Source organism: Elephas maximus, chromosome 16 (assembly GCF_024166365.1).
Source record: "Elephas maximus indicus isolate mEleMax1 chromosome 16, mEleMax1 primary haplotype, whole genome shotgun sequence".
In the NCBI taxonomy this organism is placed as follows: domain Eukaryota; kingdom Metazoa; phylum Chordata; class Mammalia; order Proboscidea; family Elephantidae; genus Elephas; species Elephas maximus.
Genome location: NC_064834.1, coordinates 34,030,001 through 34,054,366, shown reverse-complemented (window position 1 = coordinate 34,054,366; position 24,366 = coordinate 34,030,001). Strand labels below are relative to the sequence as shown.

The 24,366-nt window shown below is 34.8% G+C and overlaps 1 protein-coding gene across 1 annotated transcript in view; it reads right to left on the bottom strand.

Annotated features, from left to right (window-relative positions):
- The window catches only part of PCDH15 (protocadherin related 15), a 999,309-nt gene that overhangs the window by 386,331 nt on the left and 588,612 nt on the right, over positions 1-24,366 (bottom strand). The window contains exons 12-14 of the mRNA XM_049855421.1: positions 19,395-19,601; positions 10,736-10,870; positions 8,708-8,857 (exon numbers count right to left, since the gene is read on the bottom strand). Coding sequence (XP_049711378.1) covers positions 8,708-8,857; positions 10,736-10,870; positions 19,395-19,601 — 492 coding nt within the window. The remainder of the gene's footprint in view (positions 1-8,707; positions 8,858-10,735; positions 10,871-19,394; positions 19,602-24,366) is intronic.

Genomic DNA, 24,366 nt, shown 5'->3' with positions numbered 1-24,366 from the left:
GCCTCAGAAATGTGTAGCAAGAAGGTAATGCATACTTTGTGCAGATTTCTTTAATACTTTTTTTATTTTTGCTGTTGTTGAGAATGTACACAGCAGAACATACATCAACAATTCCTACATGAACAATTCAATGACATTGATTACATTCTTCGAGTTGTGTAATCATTCTCACCCTCTTTTTCCGAGTTGTTCCTCCTTCGTTAACATAAACTCATTGCTCCCTAAGCTTTCTATCTAATCTTTTGAGTTGCTGTTGCCATTTGATCTAATACAGATAGATCTTAGAAGAGCACAATACTCAAGGAAGACATCCTTTACTAGTTAAACTAAACTATTGTTTGGTTTTAAGGAGACTTCAGGGGGTATTTCTGGTTTAAGCTTTAAAGATTAGCTCAGGGTAATAGTTTTGGGGGCTCATCCAGACTCCATGTATCCACAAAATCTGTATTCTATGAGAATCCGAAATTCTGTTCTGTGTAGAAGAATTTGAAGACGTTAGAATTCATATCTAGAGGTCACAAGACTTCTGTGAGGCAGTTGCCATAAAAGCTGTTGTTGTGTGTACTGTATCTTTACTTAAAGCTTAATAAACTTGGCGGTAAGTGAGGCCTATTGACTCTTTCAAGGTTAACAGCCAGTCTTAATCTAAGACCACCCTTGCTGATCAAGAAAACTGTACATCATAGAATTTATTCATTTCCAAATTTATGCTCTTTGGGGTCTTGATGTGAACCAGTGATGCTTTGAAGTTAAAAAAAAAAAAGTCAGGCTACTAGTTGCTCCCTTTTCTACTCAGTATACTCTAGAGTAATCCAAGATTGTGTACGCCTCAGTAGAGTAGTTGGTTGGCAAATGTATCTTATGGGTATATAATTCACGGGGAGGTATCAGGACCATTAACAATTCTACCATTATTAATTTTTTATGGACTGTTAAAAGGTTTGTTATTGGGGGTGCATTGTTCATCTAGGTGACCCTCTTCCTGAAAAAAAGCAAACACACAAAAAAAGAAAGAAAACAACAAGATTTTTAAAAGTGTTTCTTGGTATTGCCTGAGAGTTTGGAGAGCTTGTTTCTTTTCTGTGTACTTCGTTATCATTTTGTAGAGATCCACTGATTTTCATTACTTAATCTCTGAGAATGGAAACTGGAACCTTAAATGTTTTAATGCTAGTGCATTCTCTCTTGCTCAGATTCTTCCTTCATTACCTCAAATAAGGATTTCCTCAAAGCTGACTTTCATCAATTCCTATCTCACAGCGCTTAACCTATTAATAAGAACCCAGTCCCAAATACTTTTTCAAGAAATCTTATATTGATTACATTGCCAAATCTAGGTTACTGTAGTATACAGACTATTTCTTCTTTAATTAATTGATCAATACATTGATATATTTATTTAAAATTTAAATTGTGCCAAATATTGGGCTCAGTGCAGGAGATACAAACAGAATACTTTCTGTCAAACAGGTTGTGGCATAGGAGAAGAGATAGGAAAGGTGCATACCTTCAATAGAAGTGCCATTAAAAAGAATATAAAAGACATTACAAAGGTACAGAAAAAGGCTGAGCTGACATAGGGTTGGGGTTGTAAGAGTGGAGAAATAAGTCAACATATGTCTGACTTAGTAAAAGAAAAGCAAATCTTTTTCCATTCAGTTCCTCCCCTCTCCAATGGCAGTCAAATTACTATCCCCAAATGGCTCATGAAGTTACCGTGCCTTTGGCCATGCTATTCTTTTGCCAGTAATGTCATCTCCCCTTTAGCTGCCTATCTGAGTACTAAATATCATGACAAGTTCATGAAAGTCTAAATCAGCAGTGAAGCCTCCTCAACTATTCAAGTCCTAACAAATCATGTCCCCACTCATTTTTTGATGAACTCTCGTAATACTTTTAGTCTGTTTCATCTAATTTAGCAATTCAATAATGGTTTGTGACATTTTTTGATGATTTCACTGTGAAGTAAGATTATCTCTTGCAAAATGTATTAAAGGCTTTACTGTGCCTTATTCATTCTATTTATTTTTCAGAGCATCCTGCCTAGTATCAAGCATATAACAGTTTATATATCCATTAAATTATAATTTGCCCAAGAAAATAAATATACAACACGTATTTGTAATGTGCACATATATTAAGACTTGCTTTTTTAATTCATTTGTCCAACTGAATTAGCACACTTGCTAGGCTTTCAAGCAATCCCTACTGCCATATTAGAATCATTTTTTTTTTCTAAGTGTTTCTGCTCTTGAAACATTTCAATAGCCAAGTATTTTTCTTTTACCCTAGTGACTCTGCTTTGACATTGTACCGTAATCCACTATAAGAAAGGAGTGAAAGGGGAAGAGCTTAAAAAAAAAAAAAAACTAGAAAAAAGGTAAAACCCCATTTCAGTAAAAATCAGAAAATGATTTAATTTGTCTAAGAATAGAATAAACAATTAAGAAAAAACACATGTAATATACTATGTATTTATTATTCTTCTTGGGTATTATCAAAGTTCAAGCCAATTATTTAGATGGCAGCAATATGAAGAATGGTAATAATGAGAAAGAATATTGTCACAATAAAAAATGTAGAACTTACATGAGTGTAAAAAACAATCACCTGCTAATAATAATAAAAAAAAGCTTCATAAAAAATTCAAGCTCCTAGATATTAATTATTGAAATTGGATTAGGGACAGATTTCATAGGACAGCCAAAAGACATGCTAGATGAATATAAAAATAAATCATTTAATTGCATTTACAAATACATTTTCTTGGAAAAACTGTGTTTCTAAATATATTGGGGGAGGGGGAGGATCACTGAAACATGAAAGCCAAATATGAGACTTAAATATATATATATATATGAATTATTTAATTTTAAGTTTCTGACCTTTGAATGGAGAAGAGGGAGGGAGGGAGGGAGAGGACTTAAATGAAGCCCAAAGGACACTGTGGTGGTCCAGGTAAAAGTTTATTGTGGCTTCCACTAAAGAGTCAGCAGTGGGGAGAGAAATAAGTAGATGTATTCAATAAATGCATGAGCAAAACTGATAGGACTTAGATTGAGTGGACAGTGAGAGTAAATGAGAATGTGTCATAATAACTCCCTGGTTTCCAGCTTGAGATGTTAAATGGATGGTATTGCCATTTTTGATGGGAGACATCATTTACTTAAAATACAGATGTTGTAAAAAAACTACAAATTCAGTTAAAGTCTGCAGCATGAATGATCTATATAAGTTGAAAACTATGTTTTTGTTTCTATTTCAATTCTAATGCAAACAGGTGTCAATAAGAGATTTAATTGTCTTTAGTAAAATTAAATTGTTTCTAATTTCAAAAATAAATTAGAATTATGTGTAAATATAAAAGTATATCTACATATTTGTAAACTTTGCTTATCAACTCTTTATCTGGTATTTTCTGAAATACTAAGCCTCACCAAGACCTTTAATAAATGTAACTTCAAACTTTAATTATGATGTCTATTTCTTTCTTCCACTCTCTCTCTCTCACACCACTTACCAAAGAGAACAATGTATGGTGAAATTAAAAAAAAAAAAAAGTCAACTGGCATATTAATAACACATAAGTAAGGGCTACATGAGGCAAAACTTTGTGAGTAGCAGAGGGAATTCTTAAGCCAAGCACAGCACATTTCAAAAGTGTGGTGGTGGTGTAGCTATGTCTAATTGATTAAGAGGGTATTCATTGAAGGAATTAAAGTCAATGGATATTAGTCGAATCTCTACTGCGTGTTCGAATCCATCAGGCGCTCCTTGGAAACTCTATGGGGCAGTTCTATGCTGTTCTATAGCGTCGTTATGAGTCGGAATCGACTCGACGGCACTGGGTTTTTTTTGGGGGGGTGGCGGCTACTGCGTAAATCATTTTGCTGACCCCCCTGGTGGTTACTGAGATCATTAAGAGTTCCTGCTTTAAAGGAATTTACAGTTCATTTAGCTAGAGGACGCACTGCTAACTAATTGATTCCGATCATAGCGACCCTATAGGACAACGTAGAACTGCCCCATAGAGTTTTCAAGGCTGTAATTCTTACGGAAGCAGACTGTCACATCATCTTCCACAGAGCGGCTGGTGGGTTCCGCCACAGACCTTTCTAGTAGCTGCAAAGCGCTTACCTACTGAGACAGACAGCAAAGCTCTCTTTGGTAGGCTAGAAAAACATGTGAAAGCTAACTTTATTGCAAGGCACATAAATATGTGAGAAATAGCAGTGCAAGCTGGATATATGAGAGCTGGATGGAAAGATCAATTAATTCTGACTTGCTAAGAAAATATATCGGAAACCCTGGTGGTGTGGTGATTAAGTGTTAAGACTGCTAACCAAAAGTTCGGCAGTTTGAATCCACCAGGCGCTCCTTGGAAACAGTATGGGGCAGTTCTACACTGTCCTACAGGGTCGCTGTGAGTTGGAATTGATTGGACCGCAAGGTGTTTTGGTTTTAAGAAAATATAGGCTTATTAGAGAGAACATTTGAACTCTGTGGTTAAGAATAATTTAAAAAAAGAGGGTATAATTTAATAAACCCTAAAAACTGAGAGATTTCAATAGGCAAAGAACGGGGGAGGGCATTGCCATTGAGTTAATTACAACTTATAGCAACCTTATAGGACACAGTAGAACTGCCCCATAGGACTTCCAAAGCTGAATTTTTTACAGAAGCAGACTGCCTTCTCTTTCTCCTGTGGAGCAGCTGGTGGGTTCGAACTACCCACCTTTTTGTTAGCAGCCCAGTGCTTTAACCACTGCACCATCAGGGCTCCTTATAGACAAGGATAGTTATTCCTAATAAGAAAACTGACTCAAATAGTTAATATCTACTGACATCTGCATTCTAAGCCTCATTTTTGAAAAGCCCTATCGTCACCTTTGTTTTTAAGACTTTCGTTCTTTTTGGCATCAGATTACTAACCAAAAAGTATACTGATTCATCTTCTGTTGGGTTAACGGGAAAAGGTAGGGCTGCTGATGGGCTGGGAGCAGGTGGAGAGTAGGGACTTATTTTGTGAGCCTGAAAGTGTATTTGCATATCATAGTTCTAAATTATCTGGCTTTGTTTAAAAGTTTTTTTCTCAATGGGAAATCTATTTCCTTTTATTTTTAGGCTTTTGATAGATATTTTATAGGCACACCACCCTTTTACCACACATCAGGAATAACATTAAAAATACTAATTATAAAGCTTCATCTCTTCTTGCCTTGTAAATAATTTAAAATTAGAGATACATAGGCACAAACAACAACCTGTCTTCATAATCTGCATAATTCAGGGACTATATATGAAATGTAAACCTTTAAAAGCAAGAAAGGATCTGTTTTATAAAGAGATACATAATGGATATTAACATTTGTAGCCTTCAAATGCTAGAAATAAGCTTGTGACCCCCTAAGGCAAACGTTTTTTTGAGATAGAGTTCTACCACATAATTGCTATCGTTTTTTTAGTTACACTTTCCAGTTCCCTGCTGGCTGTTTTTCTGTATAAACTTACTTTTATTTCTAGTTATATAATTATAGAGATGAGAATCAAGTTTAATTAAATAAGAACATGACAATAATTGTCATTTCCTTTATCTGTATAAACTATAATTTTGCTCCCTATGAAAGATTGCCTCAGTAATGAAAAATGGAATTCTCTTGGCTGAACTGACTACAAATAAAAGCCAATACATTTACACCTTCCCATTCATTCATATTTTCACTCACTCAGCTTGTTCGTCTGCAGGCTTTCCTTTCTTCTATTCTCAAATAAATGTTCTTGAAGCATCTACTATATTAAGCCTCTACTCTCTGCCACGCACTATGGATACAGAAACAAACTAATTACACTGCTGCCCTCAAGACAAACGGGCAAAAAGATGAATTCAGCAATGTGACAAGTGCCATAACCAAGATCTGAATAATATTTACTGAGGTAATTTGCAGCTTTCCCCCATTACCACATACACAGCAAAGGATTTTCACACTTGAGAGACAAATTCAGGCAGAGTCCGAGAACACAGGCTATAATATCACCCTTTTCTGTATCACTCAAGAAAGGATAACTTTATCCAATGAACAAAACAGAGATAAACCAAAAACTAAACGCGTTTCTGTCAAATTGATTCCAACTCATAGCCACCGGATAGGACAGAGTTGAATTGCCCCATAGGATTTCCAAAGCTATAATCCTTGTGGGAGCAGACTGTCACATCTTTCTCCTGCAGAGCGGCTGCTGGGTTCAAACCCCTGACCTTTCAGTTAGCAGACAAGCCCTTAATCAGTGTGCCACCAGGGCTCCTCCAATATAGAGACAGGATGGAATTATTTCTAATTTCTATTAACTATTAAATCATGCAAATTTGGTAGCAATGCATCCTTGGAATAAATATTTACTGCCTGGCTAATATGCTTGGCATGTTCTGGCATTAATTACAGTAGCAAACAAGACAGAGTTGCTGATCTCTTGGAGTTTTCCATCTGGGATGAAGAAAAGAAGAAAATAAAATTACAAAATATAGGTAGAAGATTACCTCAGATGGTTGTAAGGGCTATGACCATAATGAGAGAGGGTGCAATAATGGAGAAAGAACAAGTGAGTCAGAGTTTGCGGGGAGGAAGGAGAGAGATATTGACACTAAACGGTTAAGACAGTTTTTTTTTTGAGGCAGTGCCCTTTGTGCTAGGTCCTGTGTGATGAAAGTTAGTCATCCTTGTAAAGATCTGGAGTAACAGGAGTGCTCTAGGCAGAGACAACGGATCATACAAAGGCTGTGAGGCAGGGTTCTATTATTGTTAACTGTTTCTTCCCAAACATAAATAAGGACATACAATGGGTGCAAACTGTTATGTTACTACTGGGTTGTGAGAACAAGAATTACTAAGTTAGGACTACTAAGAACTGTCATTGTTAGGTGCCTTCAAGTCAATTTTTGACTCATAATGTCCTCATGTGACATACAGAACTGCCTCATAGGGTTTTCTAAGCTGTAAAATTTTAATCTTTATAGGAGCAGATTGTTAGGTCTTTCTTCTGAAGGGCTGCTGTGTGATTTTGAACTACCTCCTGAGAACTACTAAAGAATGCTTTCTTAGAAGGAAAAGAATCTACGGTCTAAGAAGAAAGTAATCAAGCCATAAATAGAAGCAAAGGAGATCAAGACAGAGGAAGCAGTACAGGAGAATGAGAAAAAGCAAGGTACATTCAGGTAACTGGAGGCAGTTCAGTAGAGCAAAAGCTTAAGGATAAGGATACAGGGCCAAAGGTGAAAAGCTGGAAAGAAAAGCAAGAACAATAGCAAAGCCAAAAAAAAAAACCAAACCCACTGCAGTCTAGTTCATTCCGTCCGACTCATAGTGACCCTATAGGACAGAGTAGAACTGCCCCATAAAGTTTCCAAGGAGGGCCTGGTAGATTTGAACTGCCAACCTTTATGGTTAGCAGCTGTAGCTCTTAACCACTATGCCACCAGGGTTTCTAAGGACAATAGCAGGAAGACTTAATTACATTGCTGAGACATTTGGACTGATTTTAAATAAATAGTTTGAACTATTTGTTTAATAATAGCATTTGTATATATAAATAAAATGTGGTAATAATTTAGAGCTATTCAAATACTTTAAAATACATATAAAACCATGACCTTCCTGGCCTGAAAGTAACTTAAAACTATTATCTTTGTTTCTCAGGACTAGAAAAAAATTTGAGTCAGTGGGCTTTCTATAGCTGGGCATCTGAAACCCCTGGTGTTTGGTTTTTAATATTTATTACCTACCCATTGCTTATAGAGATTTGGATTCAGAAAACAGAAGCAAATTTTGGTAATCTGTATTTCTAGACAGCTCCTTAGAACTGTTGATACACAGCCATTTTGAAAAGTACTGGAGTCAAGCATTCTCCAGATAACTAAAGGTCTTTGAGAGAGAACAACTGTATAATTTATACATAGAGAACTTCTGAATTATTCTGCAATGGCTTACAATATATTTAAATGTAAAAACTACAGTTAGTGGTAAAAATAAGACAAATCAAGGATAAATATTTTGCCAACTTTCTGTATTTTCAAAGGTACCGTTTAACATCTAATCTAAATTTGCTGTAATGATCCCATTTTTTGGTCCAGATAACCAACGTTTAGCAGGATTGTCTGCAAATTTAATAATGCAGTTCTTTGCATTTATATCCAAGGGAAATTTAATACATTTCTACAATCTCCCTGTGCCTTTGAGTCATTTCTGATTCATAGAGACCCTTTAGGATAGAGTAGAACCACTTCATAGGTTTCCCAAGGCTGTAAATCTTTATGGAAGCAGACAGCAGAGCAGCTGGTGGGTTGAAACGATCAACGTTTTGGTTAGCAGCCAAGTGCTTAACTACTGTGCCACCAGCTATCCTTCTTTCTACAATAGTGTAAAGCAATTTGAAGTTTTAAACATGTGTAATACTTAAAACTTCAGTATATTGACTTTTTAAAAATCTAGTATAAACAGATCAAATAGCTGTTTGCATGCACTAACTAGTTGTTTAAGTGTACATTACAGCGCATATAGCTATACTTTTATTTGAAAAATAAATAATTTAAACTTTTTATGCTACATAACGTCATACAACATTTGTTAAGCTAGTTTTCATTTCTTAAGCACTACATTGTGTAATGGCCATGCAAATAACTGCTTTGAATATATCCTTACGTTTTATGGGTATTTACCTGTATGACACTGTCCCCAGGGCTCATGTCTGTGTAAACATAGACTTCATAGGATATTTCAGGGAAGGTTGGGGTGTTATCATTTGCATCCATCACTTGAATATTGACAATAACTGGTTCACTTTCTTGTACACCATCAAATGCTGTTATCTTTGGAAGTAGAAAATCCCACTTAATAGAGAAATCATACAAATATAAACACTACAGAATTCACTCTTAAAATTTAAGAAAATTCTTCTATGTGATTGACAGATTAAAAAAAGTGTTAACATGTTTTGTCAGTAACAGGAATACAACTATAATAGCACATATAATCAAGATGTTTTAATGTCCTAAGAGGCAATTATTGAGGATTCTGTTTTATTTTCAATATATTTAATTCCAAGCGCATTTTAAATAAACAGATATCTATAATGTCTTTGAGGCTTGAAGTGAGCAGATAACATAGCTGATTCTTAAGAGTCAACTATTATTTGACCATTAAAAACGATAGGAAAAGACATATTTTGTACACAATACACAATTGCTTTTACAGTCAACCTGCTTATATCAGCCTAGAAAGTAGAAGCCCTACTTATGTAATATCTTTGTCTAGTAATTAAAAAAAGAAAATTTTTATATAACGCATTGACATTAGTTAATAGTGACATCTTAATGATGTTATTAACATTTTAAGAAGGCCTGAAAAACAAAATCAGTTCTACAACACCACCATCCTTGTTCTGGTTGACTTCTGAAACTGTGTATCTAAGTTTTAACTGTCATGTTCACGTCCTGGAAGCTGTGGTTCATGTTCTTCTATGTGGACTTCTCCAGAAAGAACTCTTACATGAGCCTCTTAACTTCTGTTGTTCCATCAGCTGATCTCTCTCTTCTACCTGAATAAAATTTAGTTCAGGGTTTTGGATAGTAACTACTCATCGCCATCGAGTCGATTCCGACTCATAGTGACCCTGTAGGACAGAGTAGACCTTCTGCATCGGGTTTCCAAGGAGCGCCTGTAGATTTGAACTGCTGACCTTTTGGTTAGCAGCCATAACTCTTAACCACTGCACCACCGGGGTTCCCAGATAGTAACTAGGCCTTCCTTTTTATTTGTATTCACCTCTCAAATCTATCAGTCCTGTATATACATGGAGAGACCAGTCCCTGGAGAAGGACATCATGCTTGGTAAAGTAGAGCGTTGTCGAAAAAGAGGAAGGCCCTCAATGAGATGGAATGACACAGTGGCTATAACAATGGGCTCAAACATAGCAAGGATTGTGAGGATGGTGCAGAATCGGACAGTGTTTCGGTCTGTTATGCCTACGGTCGCTGTGAGTCAGAACCGACTCAACAACATCTAACAATGATAATATATATACATGTATTTTTTTTCTATTTTTTGATAACTAGTTAGTCACAGAAATAGACCTTTTCTTTTTTTTTTTTTTTTCCCTTGATTAACCTAGTCCAGGATTTCTCAAACTCTGTATATTGTTATTTTGGGTCAAATAATTCTTTGTTGTGGGGGGCTATCCCACGCATTGTAAGATGTTTGGCAGCTTTCTGGTGCTTACTCACCAGATAACAGTAGCACCCCCTCCCTGTTTGACAACCATAAATGTATTCAGACATTGCTAAATATTTTCTGGGTGGAAAATCATCCCCAGTTAAGATCCAGTGTCCTAATCCTATGTAAAAATTAAAAATACAATAACAAAGAAGAAGGAAGGGTAAGAAATGGTTCTTTACTCTGTGGATTCATGTTCATCATACTTCAATAAGTAAATTTTGAGTGTATGCTGAAGACTCAAATTCCCATTTTCTTGTTTCTGACCTGAAAATTATTTTTCTGCTATGGGAAATACAGGAATATAGCTATACCAATTTACAAACAGAAAAGGAGAAATACATGTGAACAACTCTTGTTATTGATATTCTTCTCTCTGGTGCTGCTTGAAAATACTACATTATTCCCCTCAAATTATTGGCCTTTCAGTTTTAAACAAACATCTCCTTCAGTTACATATATACAAGCTCTTTACCGAAAAGGTATAAGTCTGCTGCTCCTCCCTGTCCACGGGTTGAAGTAAGGTGAGGTAGCGAGTGATACCGGTCTGTGTGACGGTGAACACTGAGGTGTAATCATTCAGAAAAAGGTGAACCTCTGGATCTTTCGTCTTTGAAAAAACAAAACAAAACATTATTTAAGATGTTAAATAGATAACACAGCTGTTAGTCCATTACCTAGGATTTTTTTGTTTAATTTATTACGAAAAAATATACATAACTGTAATAAGAACTCCTTAAGAAAGAGAGCTTTGACTAGATATTAACCCTGAAATCAGCTAAACTATCCAAATAGACTATAAGCCATTTTGTGGAAAACAAAATGTTGAAATAAGTACTAGTTATAATTGATGTAAACAAAAGTAAAAATAATAGGAAGATTGAAAGAATAGAAAATCTCATTGAATACATTGTTACTGATAACTTAGTAATAATATTTTCCGTAACTTCTTTGGGCTTGAGAAATCACAAATAATACCAAGAAAAGGAAATTGGAATCCAGAATTTTAGCTATAGAATTTTACAATCACTTCATTTGTAGTAATAAACTGCACATATGCATATTACTATTCTGTTCTCACTTATGATGTAAAATAGAAATCAAATTGGTTATGTATTATTCATTAGCTATAAATATCATGCTTGTCATTTCTTATTTTAATGCTGTAAAAATTCTCCAAAGGGAAACATAATGTTTATTTTAATTACTATATTTTAGATTATTTGATAGAAAATATACAAATTTATCACATGTGCCTGATAAAAGTCTAGAAAAAAATGACATATACTTGAAGAGGGAGGTGATGGCAAAAGTTCAAGCCTGAGAAATAATCAACTTAGTATTGGAAAACCTTCACAATTTTATTGTCGGCCCTGAAAGATAAGGACTGGAGTGTTCACATGCATGCAATAAGCAAATCACTCTTTCCTCTAACCACAAGGCATTAATCTCTGTTGGTGTCGGTAAAGTGGAGTAGTGAGGCAGGTAGGGTAAATAAAGGGGAACATTTTTGAGGGGTAGTTGACTGTCAGGAAGGCCATGGGAAAAAGCTAAAGGGAAGTAAGGTATTTCTATATAAATAAAATCAATTTGATACCTGAAGAAAGAGCAAACTTAGCACCTTTTAAAATATTACACCATAGTATGATGTGAAATTTGATTTATTATCATAAAATGTTATTGTAACCCTGGTATGAAAGGCTCAGGGCTGAGCAGAAGGTAGGGGATTGTTAAACACTTGTTAATTTGACAAAAATAGAACTCACATTTTAAAAAATTCTATGTACAAGTGGGAATCCCTGGTGGTGTAATGGTTAAAAGCTACAGCTGCTAACCAAAAGGTCGGCAGTTTGAATTCACCAGGCACTCCTTGCAAGCCCTATGGGGCAGTTCTACTATGTCCTATAGGGTCACTATGAGTGAGAATCGACTCCACGGCAATGGGTTTTCGTTTGGCAGGTACAAGTGAGAAAGTTGAAATGCACACCACTATGTATAATAAAAAGTGAGCAAAATTCGAACTATGATATACTTTAATCTATAATAGCATTTTGGTTTATAAAACAAGAACATCTTTTAAAAGATGCAATATGTACGTATTTCATATAACTTTGAAATTTGAACCTGAAACAAGTTCTGTATTCATAATATTTAATTCTGTGGTAGCTTCTATGTCCATGAGTTTGATTTAAAGACAGTGTGCTACGTGTATTCTAGAACAATAAAACAAATTAAAAATATAGATAATAATTGCTATTATATTATAAAATTATCAAAGATATTAAGATACTACATAGTTGAGAGGCTTTACACCCTGATATTTACAGAGTTGTTTTTCATCTGGTATCATGAATTTAATCCATTTTGTAGCCATGATGTGGCTGCAAACTGAGGTGTTTGATTAATCAAATATGTTTGTTAATAAAGGAACTAAATTATTTATTTATAAAAGGAAATTATACAATACATATAACATATTTTTAACCTACTTTCTTTAAGGTTCTTGTCATTTTGTTATATGTTAGAGTCAACTGCAATGAAAGTCAATTATTAGTTTAGAGATGATCAAAAATGTTAGTTAATTTGAGTTCCAATTAAAAAAAAAAACTGACATCTGCAATTCTTTTAGTGTTTATCCTTGCTTTTATTTAATGACTATGCTTTTAAATTCATATATTTTTGTCCGTCCTCTGAATGTACTAGGAATGGTGCCATCTAACACAACTTCTTTTAGTCACAACTTGAGGCCAAGTAATATGAGCTGTGCAAAATTTTTTGTATGACTTGCTTATCAAACATTTACTTCTCCTTTGTTCAAACTCTTCAGTCATCCTCTACATCTTAACACATTAATTCTTTCTCTGTTTTTTTCCACTCAAGTATAGCTTCTGTTAGTAAATTTGTTAAGTCTATTCATCTACATACTCACCACGCATTTCTGAGCATTTTCATATGTCACGTATTGTGATAGCGCAATACTGCAAAGAGCGTTAGTTGTAAACCAGTGCATATTCAAAACGCTGCTATTTCGCTTTACCACCTTTAGGAAAGCCCTGAGGTTTTCATTGTGAAATGCTTCCCATCTGAAAGATGGCATACACATCAGGACTCCATAAACTCCTATTTAATAACCAGAGCCATTAAAAACTTCTTTATAATTTAACTGCCTCAACTTCTTGAGTCCTTTTATAATAACTATCTAGAGAATAAAACAAGCTTTGCGAGAATTTCAGATTATCTGTTTTAAGTAAAGAAGATAATATAATACATTCAGAGAGCATTGTTTGTAGCATATTATAGCTCACTTTACCTGGCCTTGGATGTTTAATCTCTGATTAAAATATCACTCTTCTTGAAATTTATAAATGTTTAAATTAGTAAATTTTTATTTGAATACATACTGTACATAGACATTATTGGTGAATATCCTGGTATTTCTTTAAATACAAGGATTTAAGAGTGCAGATTTAGATATACTCAGCCAATTATCATTCAAGAGTGAAGTGTTTTAGATTAATTTGTAAGGATAATACCAGCTTTAGGTGTGACACATTGTGATTATTTCACAAAGGACACCATATCATTTTTATTAATTTTATGAATAGCTCATGTAGTATCAACATCAAGTTTCAATGGATACATGCAATATCAACAAACCTAATATTCTGATTGGTAGTGCTTATAATCAGAGATTTTACTATTCTTAGTAAGCAGCCCTGGTGGCACAGTGGTTAAGAGCTCAGACTGCTAACTAAAGGTCAGCAGTTCAAATCCACCAGCTGCTCCTTGGAAACCCTATGGGACAGTTCTGCTCTGTCCTATAGGGTCACTATGAGTCAGAATCAACTCAAGGGTAATGTGTTCATTTTGTTTTTGTTTTTAATAAGCAGTAAGTCCCACACTTTAGTATGGAGCAATCTACATATCATGTCAAATATTTTTCTCTTATCAATTCATTTACAAAATTAAACACTTCTTTTGTCAATCTGTATTCTGATCTGCAGTTTGGGTTTCATAAATATATTTAGATTTTACAATTCCTGCAGTTAAGGAGTCATATTCAGTCAATATCTGTATCCTGTAATTCCTCTGACCATCGGAGAGTCACATACTCATTATTTTGATGGACTAGAATGAGAGGACAGATAATGTTCTAGTTTAATACTCTGATAGAGCAGTAGATTTTATTCAGTCCTTGTATGTATAAAGTCTTTTAAAATAAATATTAATGTTCTAAATTAATAAGTACACAGAAGGCTGATTAATAAATGTTTTTTCCCCACTGACAGAAGGATATATTTACTTTACCCTAAAGTATACATTCATTACATACCTTACTTCACTGAATTTTATGTTATTTTCTGTGACTGTAAAATTAATTCTGATATGTGCTCAAAAATACACAAAAACATGAATTCAAAGTAAACACATATACAAATGCAAGGACAACAAATTCATGAATGTAATATAAAAAAAAATGCCATCATATAGAAGAGCACTAAATCATACACTGAACTATGTTCAGAGACAATAGCCTATTGAATTTAAAACCAATTCTGGGTCTTCAGTGGGAATAAATATATGATAGCACACACACAAGATGATATGCATGTCCATATATATGCACAAAAAACACAGAAATATATATAAACCAACCAAAACCAAACCCAGTGTCATGAAGTCGATTCCAACTCATAGCGACCCTGTAGGACAAAGTAGAACTGCCCCACAGAGCTTCCAAGGACAGCCTGGTGGATTCGAACTGCTGACCCTTTGGTTAGCAGCAGTGGCACTTAACCACTACGCCACCAGGGTTTCCACAGAAATATATATACGTATGCCTACTTACGTGCACACATACAAATGATGAAGCATAACATGAAAATGACAGAACTATTTTTAGCTTATCTGCCAATTTGAATTAATTAGTGGCAGCTGTCCAAAGTACCCTTTTCAAAGGGTTCGACTCCAAGGTTAGAATTTTTCAGGAAGAATGGCGTGATGAATTATTAATGTTTGTCATGGACTTAAAGCAACTTTTAATAATCAAATTATCCTTATTTACATTCATAATGAAATTTGGTTTCTACTAAATTTCAGAATACTATAGCCAATAATGAGTCAGAATTGACTGGACGGCACTGACTTTGGTTTTTTTGGTTTTATAGCCAATAATATAATTTAAATATGTGTAAATATTCATAAAGTAGTTATAGGTATCTTTATAGATGATAATGAAATGATGACCTATTTGTTTTAGTCGAAAATAAAAATAACTAGTAAATTAACCACAGCAATGAACAAAACAGCAAATCACAACACTAGCACCTAGTACCTACAGGAACACCGCCAGGTGGAACCTATATGAAAATTAAGGAATAAAAAATTGTAAAAATAAATGATCACAAACATACATATGGTGTAAAAATATACACTAGTAAAAAAAAAATAAACAATTTTCTAGCACATTTAAGGTGTATATGATATCAATTTTTTAAATTATTGTGATACCTCTAATACATATGATGAACTAACAATATTTATAACTCATATAAGTATATAACACCTTTAGGATTATATTGAAATACTTATACAGACAAGTGAATTAACACAGAATTATAACTGAATCATTGCCTTTCCACAAACCAAATGTATAACCTTTGTTTATTATTGTTCTTTGTTATTTTCATAGCCAGAATTCAATGATCAATTTTACTGGTTGTACCACTAAATACCTGCTGGTCTCAGACATGCCTCTTAGAAGCCTTGTACATTATTTTCTCTAACTATATTGTGGACAATTTTGAAACCATATTTATGTAAAAGTACTTTAAAATATATATATGTACATGAAGGAGTCACATAAATATATATAAATATATCCCTAGGTCTCTAGCTTTAGTGGCCCAATATACTGCTATATTAATGCCTGATGGGTCTGTTTTAGGAAATTTTACACAGTATAGCAAGTTGAATTAAACTACGTCTAAATTCTATGGATTTATCTACAGTTATAGACATAAAAATTACATATCATATTTCAGAAATTTTGTCCCTAGGAGACTGGGCATATTTTGTTTCAGTTTCTGGGCACCTAACAACCATCACTCACTGTAGATAATTTCAGAAAGAGGATGGACCTAGATAATAAACAAGCAACCAGGTACACGTTGCTTAATTACTTGACTTTTTACAAAACATATTAATCATGCCCATATAAAGGAAATTTTCTCTCCATTCCTACACCCATCATCCCCCACTGAAGTGGCAGGCCAAAACAGCAACGACTGCCACTGTATAACTTTTGGGGTCACAGGTGATTGAACAAGAGTGGACACTTGGTGAATATGAGGCCCACCATGTTACACAGCTATTAATTTCACCTGGTGAGCCAGGAGTCAAACCAAGGACTCTCTAACCAAAAAGCCCTAATTCTTAAGTACTACACAACGCTGCCCCCTTTGGAAACAATGTGACATGTAACAGGCTCCCTGACGTTGTAAATCTCTAAGATGAAATTCTAAGAAGAATTTCCCAAAGGTTTGAGACCCAGGAGCTCTCCCCACTCCTCCTCAGCAACAGCTGGTGAACCCCACTGTCCTTCTTGGAACACAATTTTAACATTTGTAATTTCAAAAAGGATAGACTACCCAGACAAAAAGGGATATACATAAATGAGCATAAGGATTTGCATGCAACCATTAAATATATAAATACATGGAGCAAGTATAAATACATAAAATTTTGCTACTGTGTTAAAAACTACGGCTGCCTTTTTCATTTATTTTTTGCTAACCACTGTGTCCGTGAAGGTGTGACCTAAAAATTTCCAAATTTACTAGTCATTGCCTGTGATGATGGGTCTTCTGCATCAACCTCACTAGCTATAGTGCCCAATTGTTTAAACAAGCACTAATCTAGATGTAGCTGTGAAGGTGTTTTATAGATGTGGTTAGCATCTATGCATCAGTTGACTTTAAGTAAAGGTGATTACCCTTAATAATTTGGGTGAACCTCCTGTAACTAACTGAAGGCCTTAAGAGCAAAAGTTGAGGTTTCCTGAAGGAGAAAAATTCTGCCTCAAGTCCACAATATCAATTCCTGCCTGAGTTTGCAGCCTGCCAGCCTGAACTGCAAATTTCAGACTTGCCACTCACCGCCATCTCATGAGTCAATTTGTTAAAATAAATCTTTCCATCTCTATGCCTTCTCTCTCTCTCTGTGCTGTATTTAAAAAAAAAAAAAAATGCACCCTTTCTATATTTTTTTGCCAGCTGCTACCTCCCCCACCTCGAGGTATTTTCATAAGCATTACCATGCCATTTTTTTAAAAAAGCATGTTGCTCTATATTTATATGTATACATATACACACATATCCTACCACCCCACTGATGAAAATGTTAGTATGAATTCAATTAAAAACTAAATAATATCCACACCAAAATTTGTGGGACATCACCAGGCCTATCAAACATATTAGCTTACTCTAGATAAAACATAGCAAGGTTCACCCTTGCATACTCTAATGATGACTTACTAAATGAAAGTTTTTTTTTTTTCTTTCTTTCTAAATACGATTCATCATGAAATCCATTAAGCCTCAGGAGACCCCTAAACTCCCTGAAGTAGTATGTAAAATTGTGTGTGTCTGTGCACTTTTCTAAGAAGAAAGTCTACACGATTGATCAGTTTTGAAAGGTCAGTGATCTCTAAAAGAGCCTGTGTTCTAAGAGTAGTATGGCATATTCTGAGGGTTTTTCCAGTCTTACAGAAAGATGTATGTTTAAAAGTTTATAGAAATGGCACTGCTAAAGGCAGCTAGAGACTAAAATCCTTCGAGTCTCTTCTCCTGTCAAGGGGGGAAAACTAGAACCATCATAAAATATTTAAGTTCATCCTTGCAATATTTATTTTTTTCTCCCTGTATCAAATTAAATAATGGCATTAAATGCAGTAATGTAAAAGTTCTGTAGCTGTATTATTCAATACAGTGGTCACTAGCCACACGTGCCTTGCTGATTACTTGAAATGTAGCTAGGCCGAGAAACTTTTTTTTTTTACTTTCTTTAATTTCAATTATTTTAAATTTAAATAGCCATGTGTGGCTAGTGAGAAGCATAGACACAAAATTTTTTGTCATCACAGAAAGTTCTGTTGAACAGTGATGTTCAAGAGGGAGAAATTGTTGTGCTGGGACTCTTTTTAACAGCAAGTCTTAGAAATCAAATTCGAATTACGTAAAATAAAAATATCTTGGAAAATACTGGGGTAGCTCACAGAATCTAAGAAAAATTTTTTAGGGATTAGGATATCTCTGGGGACCTCATAACGTAAGAGACAGGGACTCAACAGGTCTGTCTTCTCTGCTTGTCTCTGCCAGGCTTCATTCCTTCCCTCTGATAACAGACTTTCTTGATGATGGCAGCAAACTTAGCTGCAGCAGCTCAGATTCACTTCCACCTCTTTAACAAATGATGGCAAAGTCTTCCAGCTCTATTTTTTTCTCATGAAATTCCTGAGAGGACTCTAACTGGCCTGATATAGATTATCTGTCCACTTTTCGTACCAATCACCGCGGCTAATGTGGTAAAGTACTCTGATTTTCCTAATCCGGACCACTTCCCTCTCTCGTTGCTAGTGTCAGTTCCAGAAAAGCAGAGGACAATGCTATACGGAGTAAGTTAGTTTCAGCACAAACATAGCCACTGCCTGAAATGTGGGCTGGTCAGCCACCCTTAAACGTTATTTCCTTTAATATCAGGCCACCAGACTGGAAGAAAGTCCCCCAAATTCACACCCCAGCGCTGCTGTCATGATTTTTATATGCATTTAGTAACGTCATTATTGTTGCCTCACCAGTCTATATTAATAAAGATTGCCTGCTGATTTAGCAAAAGCAAATAATGAAACACTTTTTCTTTCATACACTGAATATCTATAAACTGGGGGAAAAAAGTTGCTGAATTGAAGCAAACATATATATTTTTTAATATCCTGGATTTGGAATTAAATAACAACACCTCTGTTCCATAGTTCATGTAACAATGTCTATGTAATATTCCCTGCTGATATAACTATAACAAGATATGTGTTAACAAAACAAGAGCAAAATCTATCTATCTATTTCACTTACATCTTCTACGTCTTTGTCCAGAACTACAATTCTTAGAGGGGTGGTCAAATTTAGACTGTCAGAAATGGTTGATCCCACTGGGGCAGATTCCAGGATATAGCCTTGATAAGCGGGCATTGTGAAATATGGGCTCTGATTGTTTTCATCCAGTATTTCAATGTGTAGGCTGGCAAAGGCAGGAAGAGGATGACCATTGTCTTGTTCTGCCTACAAAAAAAAAAAAAAAAAGGTTAAAAAATTATATGTGATGGTATCCTTTTGGGGTGTCACTTTCCATGCTACATTTCTTGGAATTTTCTTTTTAACAGGTATCATTATATAAAGCAGAAATTCAGTGCTTTAAAATGAAAGAGTCCTTAAAAATCATAAATAAGGAAATGGAATTCCAAAGAGGCTTTATCAACGGGTTAGTCTCCAGTCTTCAAACCAGTAAATATTTCAAAAACTTACTGCAATGAATTATTGTATTTGTTATTGCACATTGTAAGAAGACATAACTGTGCTCTAATATAGTAACCTGACAGAAAAATCAGAAGTGAAGATGTTTGATAGAAGTGCTGAAAAACGAGTTAAATAAAAGACAAAAAAGATTTACAAACCAAATAAAACTATTCTATTTATTTGTTTATGTGCCTTCTCGTTACACTAATGATAAAAAATTTCCAAATAATTCATAATTTTATATAAATTTAGTAGATTTAGGCTACTTTTAGTGCCCGCTAAAATGCCTCAAGACCATCATATAAAAACTAGAGATAATATCACTGTGATATTCTTAATAGCTATGGAATTTAAAATATTATTTAACCAGAAATATGTTGTTAAAGTAAAATTAATTTTCATGTGGTAGGTGTATGGTTGTTTTGCTGTTTTATCCTTTTAAGTTTTAAAAATAATAATGATAACTTTTATTTCTAATAAATTTTCTTAGAAAATCACAACATTGTTACGCTGTGAATGGAGAAATACTAACCCTTGACTTTGTGTTTAAAAAAAAAGGATCCTTCCAGATTAGAAAAAAAGAAGTAAAAATATCTCTATTCCCAGATGATATGATCCTATATATTAAATCCCAAAGAGTCCATGAGAAAACTTCTAGAGTTAATGGAAGGATTTAGCAAAGTTGCAGGGTACGGGTCAACGAATAAATATCAATTGGTTTTCTATATATGAGCAATAAGAAACCTGAAAGGGAAATTAGGGAAACAATTCCATTTAAAATAGCATCTGTCATGGATTGAATTGTGTCCCCCCAAAATATCTATCAACCTGCTGGGCCATGATTCTCAGTATTGTGTGATTGTCCACCAATTTGTCATCTGATATGATTTTTCTATTGGTAAATCTTATCTCTACAATGTTGATGAGATGGGATTATTGGCAGTTATGTTAATGAGGCAGGACTCAATCTACAAGATTGGGTTGTGTCTTGAGCCAATTGTTTTTGAGATATAAAAAAGGTAAGTGGGCACAGAGACATGGGCACCTCATACTACCAAGAAACAAGAGCCAGAATAGTGTGTCCTTTGGACCAGGGGTCGCTGGTGCCGAGAAGCTCCTCAACCAGGGAAGATTGATAACAAGGACCTTCCCCTAGAGCCAACAGAGAAAGAAAGGCTTCCCTTGGAGCTGGCACCCTGAATCTGGACTTCCAGCCTCCTAGACTGTAAGAGAATAAACATCGTTTGTTGAAGGCATCCACTTGTGGTATTTCTGTTTTGGTAGCACTAGATAACTAAGACAGCATCTAAGAGAAGACAATACCCAGGAATAAATCTAACCAAGAACACGAAAGACTTATACAATGAAAACTTTAAGACACTGCTAAAAGAGATTAAAGAAGACTTAAATAAATGGAAAGATGTTCCATGTTCATGAACTGGAAGACTTAATATTGTTAAGATGTCAATACTACCAAAAGCGGTCTATAGACTCAATGTAATCCTGATCAAAAGTCCAACAGTCTTCTTTACAGAAATAGAAAAAACAATTCTCAACTTTATGTGGAATGGTAAGAGGCTCTGAATGGCTAAAACAATGTAGGAAGAGAAGAACAAAGTAGGAGGATTCATACTTACTATTTTAAAACACACAGCTACAGCAATCAAAACAGCCCGGTACTGGTATAATACACACATAGACTAATGCAATAGAACTGAGAGCCCAGAAATAAACTCAAACATCTATAACGAACTGACTTTTGATAAGGGTTCTAAGTCCATTCCATACTGAAAGAAGAGTCTTCTCAATAATGCAGAAATATAAAAAGTATTCATGCCTCACACTATATGTATGTATGTGTATATATATGTATGTATAAAAATTCAAAATGAATTAAGGACCTAAGTGTGCAAACTAAAACCATAAGATTCTTAGAAGAACAAGCAGGGTCAACCTTGTCAGCTCTAGCTTTCAACAATGTGTTATATAATGACAAATGCACAAATAATGACAGAAAAAATAAATAAATGGGAACTCATAAAAATTAAAAACTTTTGTTCATCTAAAGACTACCAAAAAAGTGGAAAGGCAAGGTACCAAATGGGAGAATATCTTTGGAAACTATGTATCTGACAAGAGTCTAATAACCAAAATATATAAAACTTCAAAACTTAACATCAAAAAGCAAAAAGCCCAGTCATAAAACGGGCAAAGGACTTAAATAGACAGTTCACCAAAGTGGACATTCAAATGGTCATCAAACACATGAAAAGGTGCTCAGCATCATTCGCCATCAGGGAGATGCAAATCAAAACCACAATGAGATATCATTTTACTCCCACTAGGATGGGTAAGATTAAAGAAAAAAAAAAAAAAGGCAGCAAATAACAAATGTTGCAAGGATATGGGGAAATTTTGACTCTTATCCATTTCTTGTCGGAATGCAAAATGGTACAGCATTGTGTAAAACAGTATGGCAGTTCATCAAAAAACTAAAAATAGAACTACTATATGAACGGGTAATTCCACTCCTAGGTATATATCCAAATACTTGAAAGAAGAGACTCGTAAAGAGACTTGTACACCAATGTTCATTCCAGTGCTAGTTACAGTAGCCAAAAGGTAGAAACAACCTAAATGCCTACCAAGAGATGAATGAATAAACAAAACGTGGTACATACATACAGTGAAATACTAGTCAGTCAGTCAGAGAAATGAAATCTTGATACATGCTACAGTATGGATGAAGCTTGAAGACATGAGCTAAATAAGCCAATCACAATTGGGCAAATATTACATAAAAAAACAAGAAAAGGCAAATGTATACAGAAGTTTACTAGTTGTTACCACAGGTAGGAAAAAAACAGGTAGGAGGGAGTGGAAAATTGGAGGTTGATGGTGATTAGCAGTGATGGAAAAATCACGTTGATTAAGGGTAGTGTTGCGCAGCCAACTGCTGTAATTGCAGTCAATAAGTTGTACACCTATAAAAGGTTGAAATAGTAAAAGTTGTGTGATAGACATATTCACAACAATGACAAAAAAAAAGAAAAAGGATAGCTGTTGATGCTGCTTGTGTACAATCAAACATCTCATGGGATTTGGTTTATTGGTTTGGAGGTTTAGGGTCATGATTTCATGCAACATCCCAATTAACCGGCCTAATTACATGCTTGATGCATCTTTTCTACCTCCTAGTTCATTGCATAGTGTCCGGGATATTAAAAGCTTGCAAGTGGCCATTGAAGGCAAAACAATTGGTCTCTATTCACCTGGAGCAACAGAGAAAGAAGGAGAGTAAGGAATGGCAGAGGATAAGAAATGTATGGCTAATCGCCTCAATGAGCAATTGCCTCCTTTGCCATGAAACCAAATGCACTGGAGGGTGCCTGACAACCATTAATAAACATTTTGATCCAAGATTCCATAGAAGAGCCCTGATCAAAAGGGAGAAAATGTAAAACAGAATTTCAAATTCTCATGGACTTGAGATATTCTGGAGGCATGGAGGATGGATAAGCCCCTGAAACTATTGCTCTGAGATAATTTTTAAACCTCAAACCAAAAATATCCCCTGAAGTAATCTTCAAATTGAACAATAGTTTAGCTTAACTACTAAAAAAAAGTTTCCCTGAGCATTGTGCTCTTTTAAGAACAATCTATAGGGGTCAACAGCAACTCAAAAGATTAGATAGGAACTGTAGGGGGCAGTGATTTTATGTTAATTAAGGAGGGACAACTGAGAAAAAGATGGTGTGAATGGTTGCACAACTTGAAGAATGTAATCAATGTCACTAAATTGTACGTGTAGAAATTGTTGAATTGGCGTATGTTTTGCTGTGTATAGTCTCAACAATAAAACAAATAAAACGTAGAAAAAAAAAGATCATAGCCTAGGAAACCCTGTGGGAAAGTCCTACCTTGTCATATAAGGATGAAATGAGATGAAATCAACTCAACAGCACACAATAACAACAGCAAATAGGATAAAGAGGGACATAAAATTTAAATGTCCAAAATGCCTTGATTTCTTCCTTCTCACTTACAGAAGGCAGGGCATTATTTAAGGAAATGAGGAGAAAATATGGTTTCCATTACCTTGTAGCAAGATTTTAAGTGTTGGTTATTTTACAAGATTAGTTTGATGACTTTAACTTTATATTAAAACCAAATTAAAAAAAACCCTTCTGTCATCAAGTTGATTCCGACTCATAGTGACCCTATAGGACTGGGTAGAGTTGCTCCAACAGGTTTCCAAGGAGCGCCTGGTGGATTTGAACTGCCGACCATTTGGTTAGCAGACCTATCTCTTATTCAATATGCCACCAAGGTGTCCTTTGCATTAAAGCAAAATATGAAAAAAGAAAAATGTACACACACACCAAAGTTATCTTACCACATAACAACCCAAAGAGTTTAATTTCAGTGAAGGTTTCATCACAATTGACTTCTAGAAAATCTCTTCTAGCTTTAGGAGATATTTTTGATATACTTCAATAGTCTATACATTTATTGAAATGGATTTAAATTT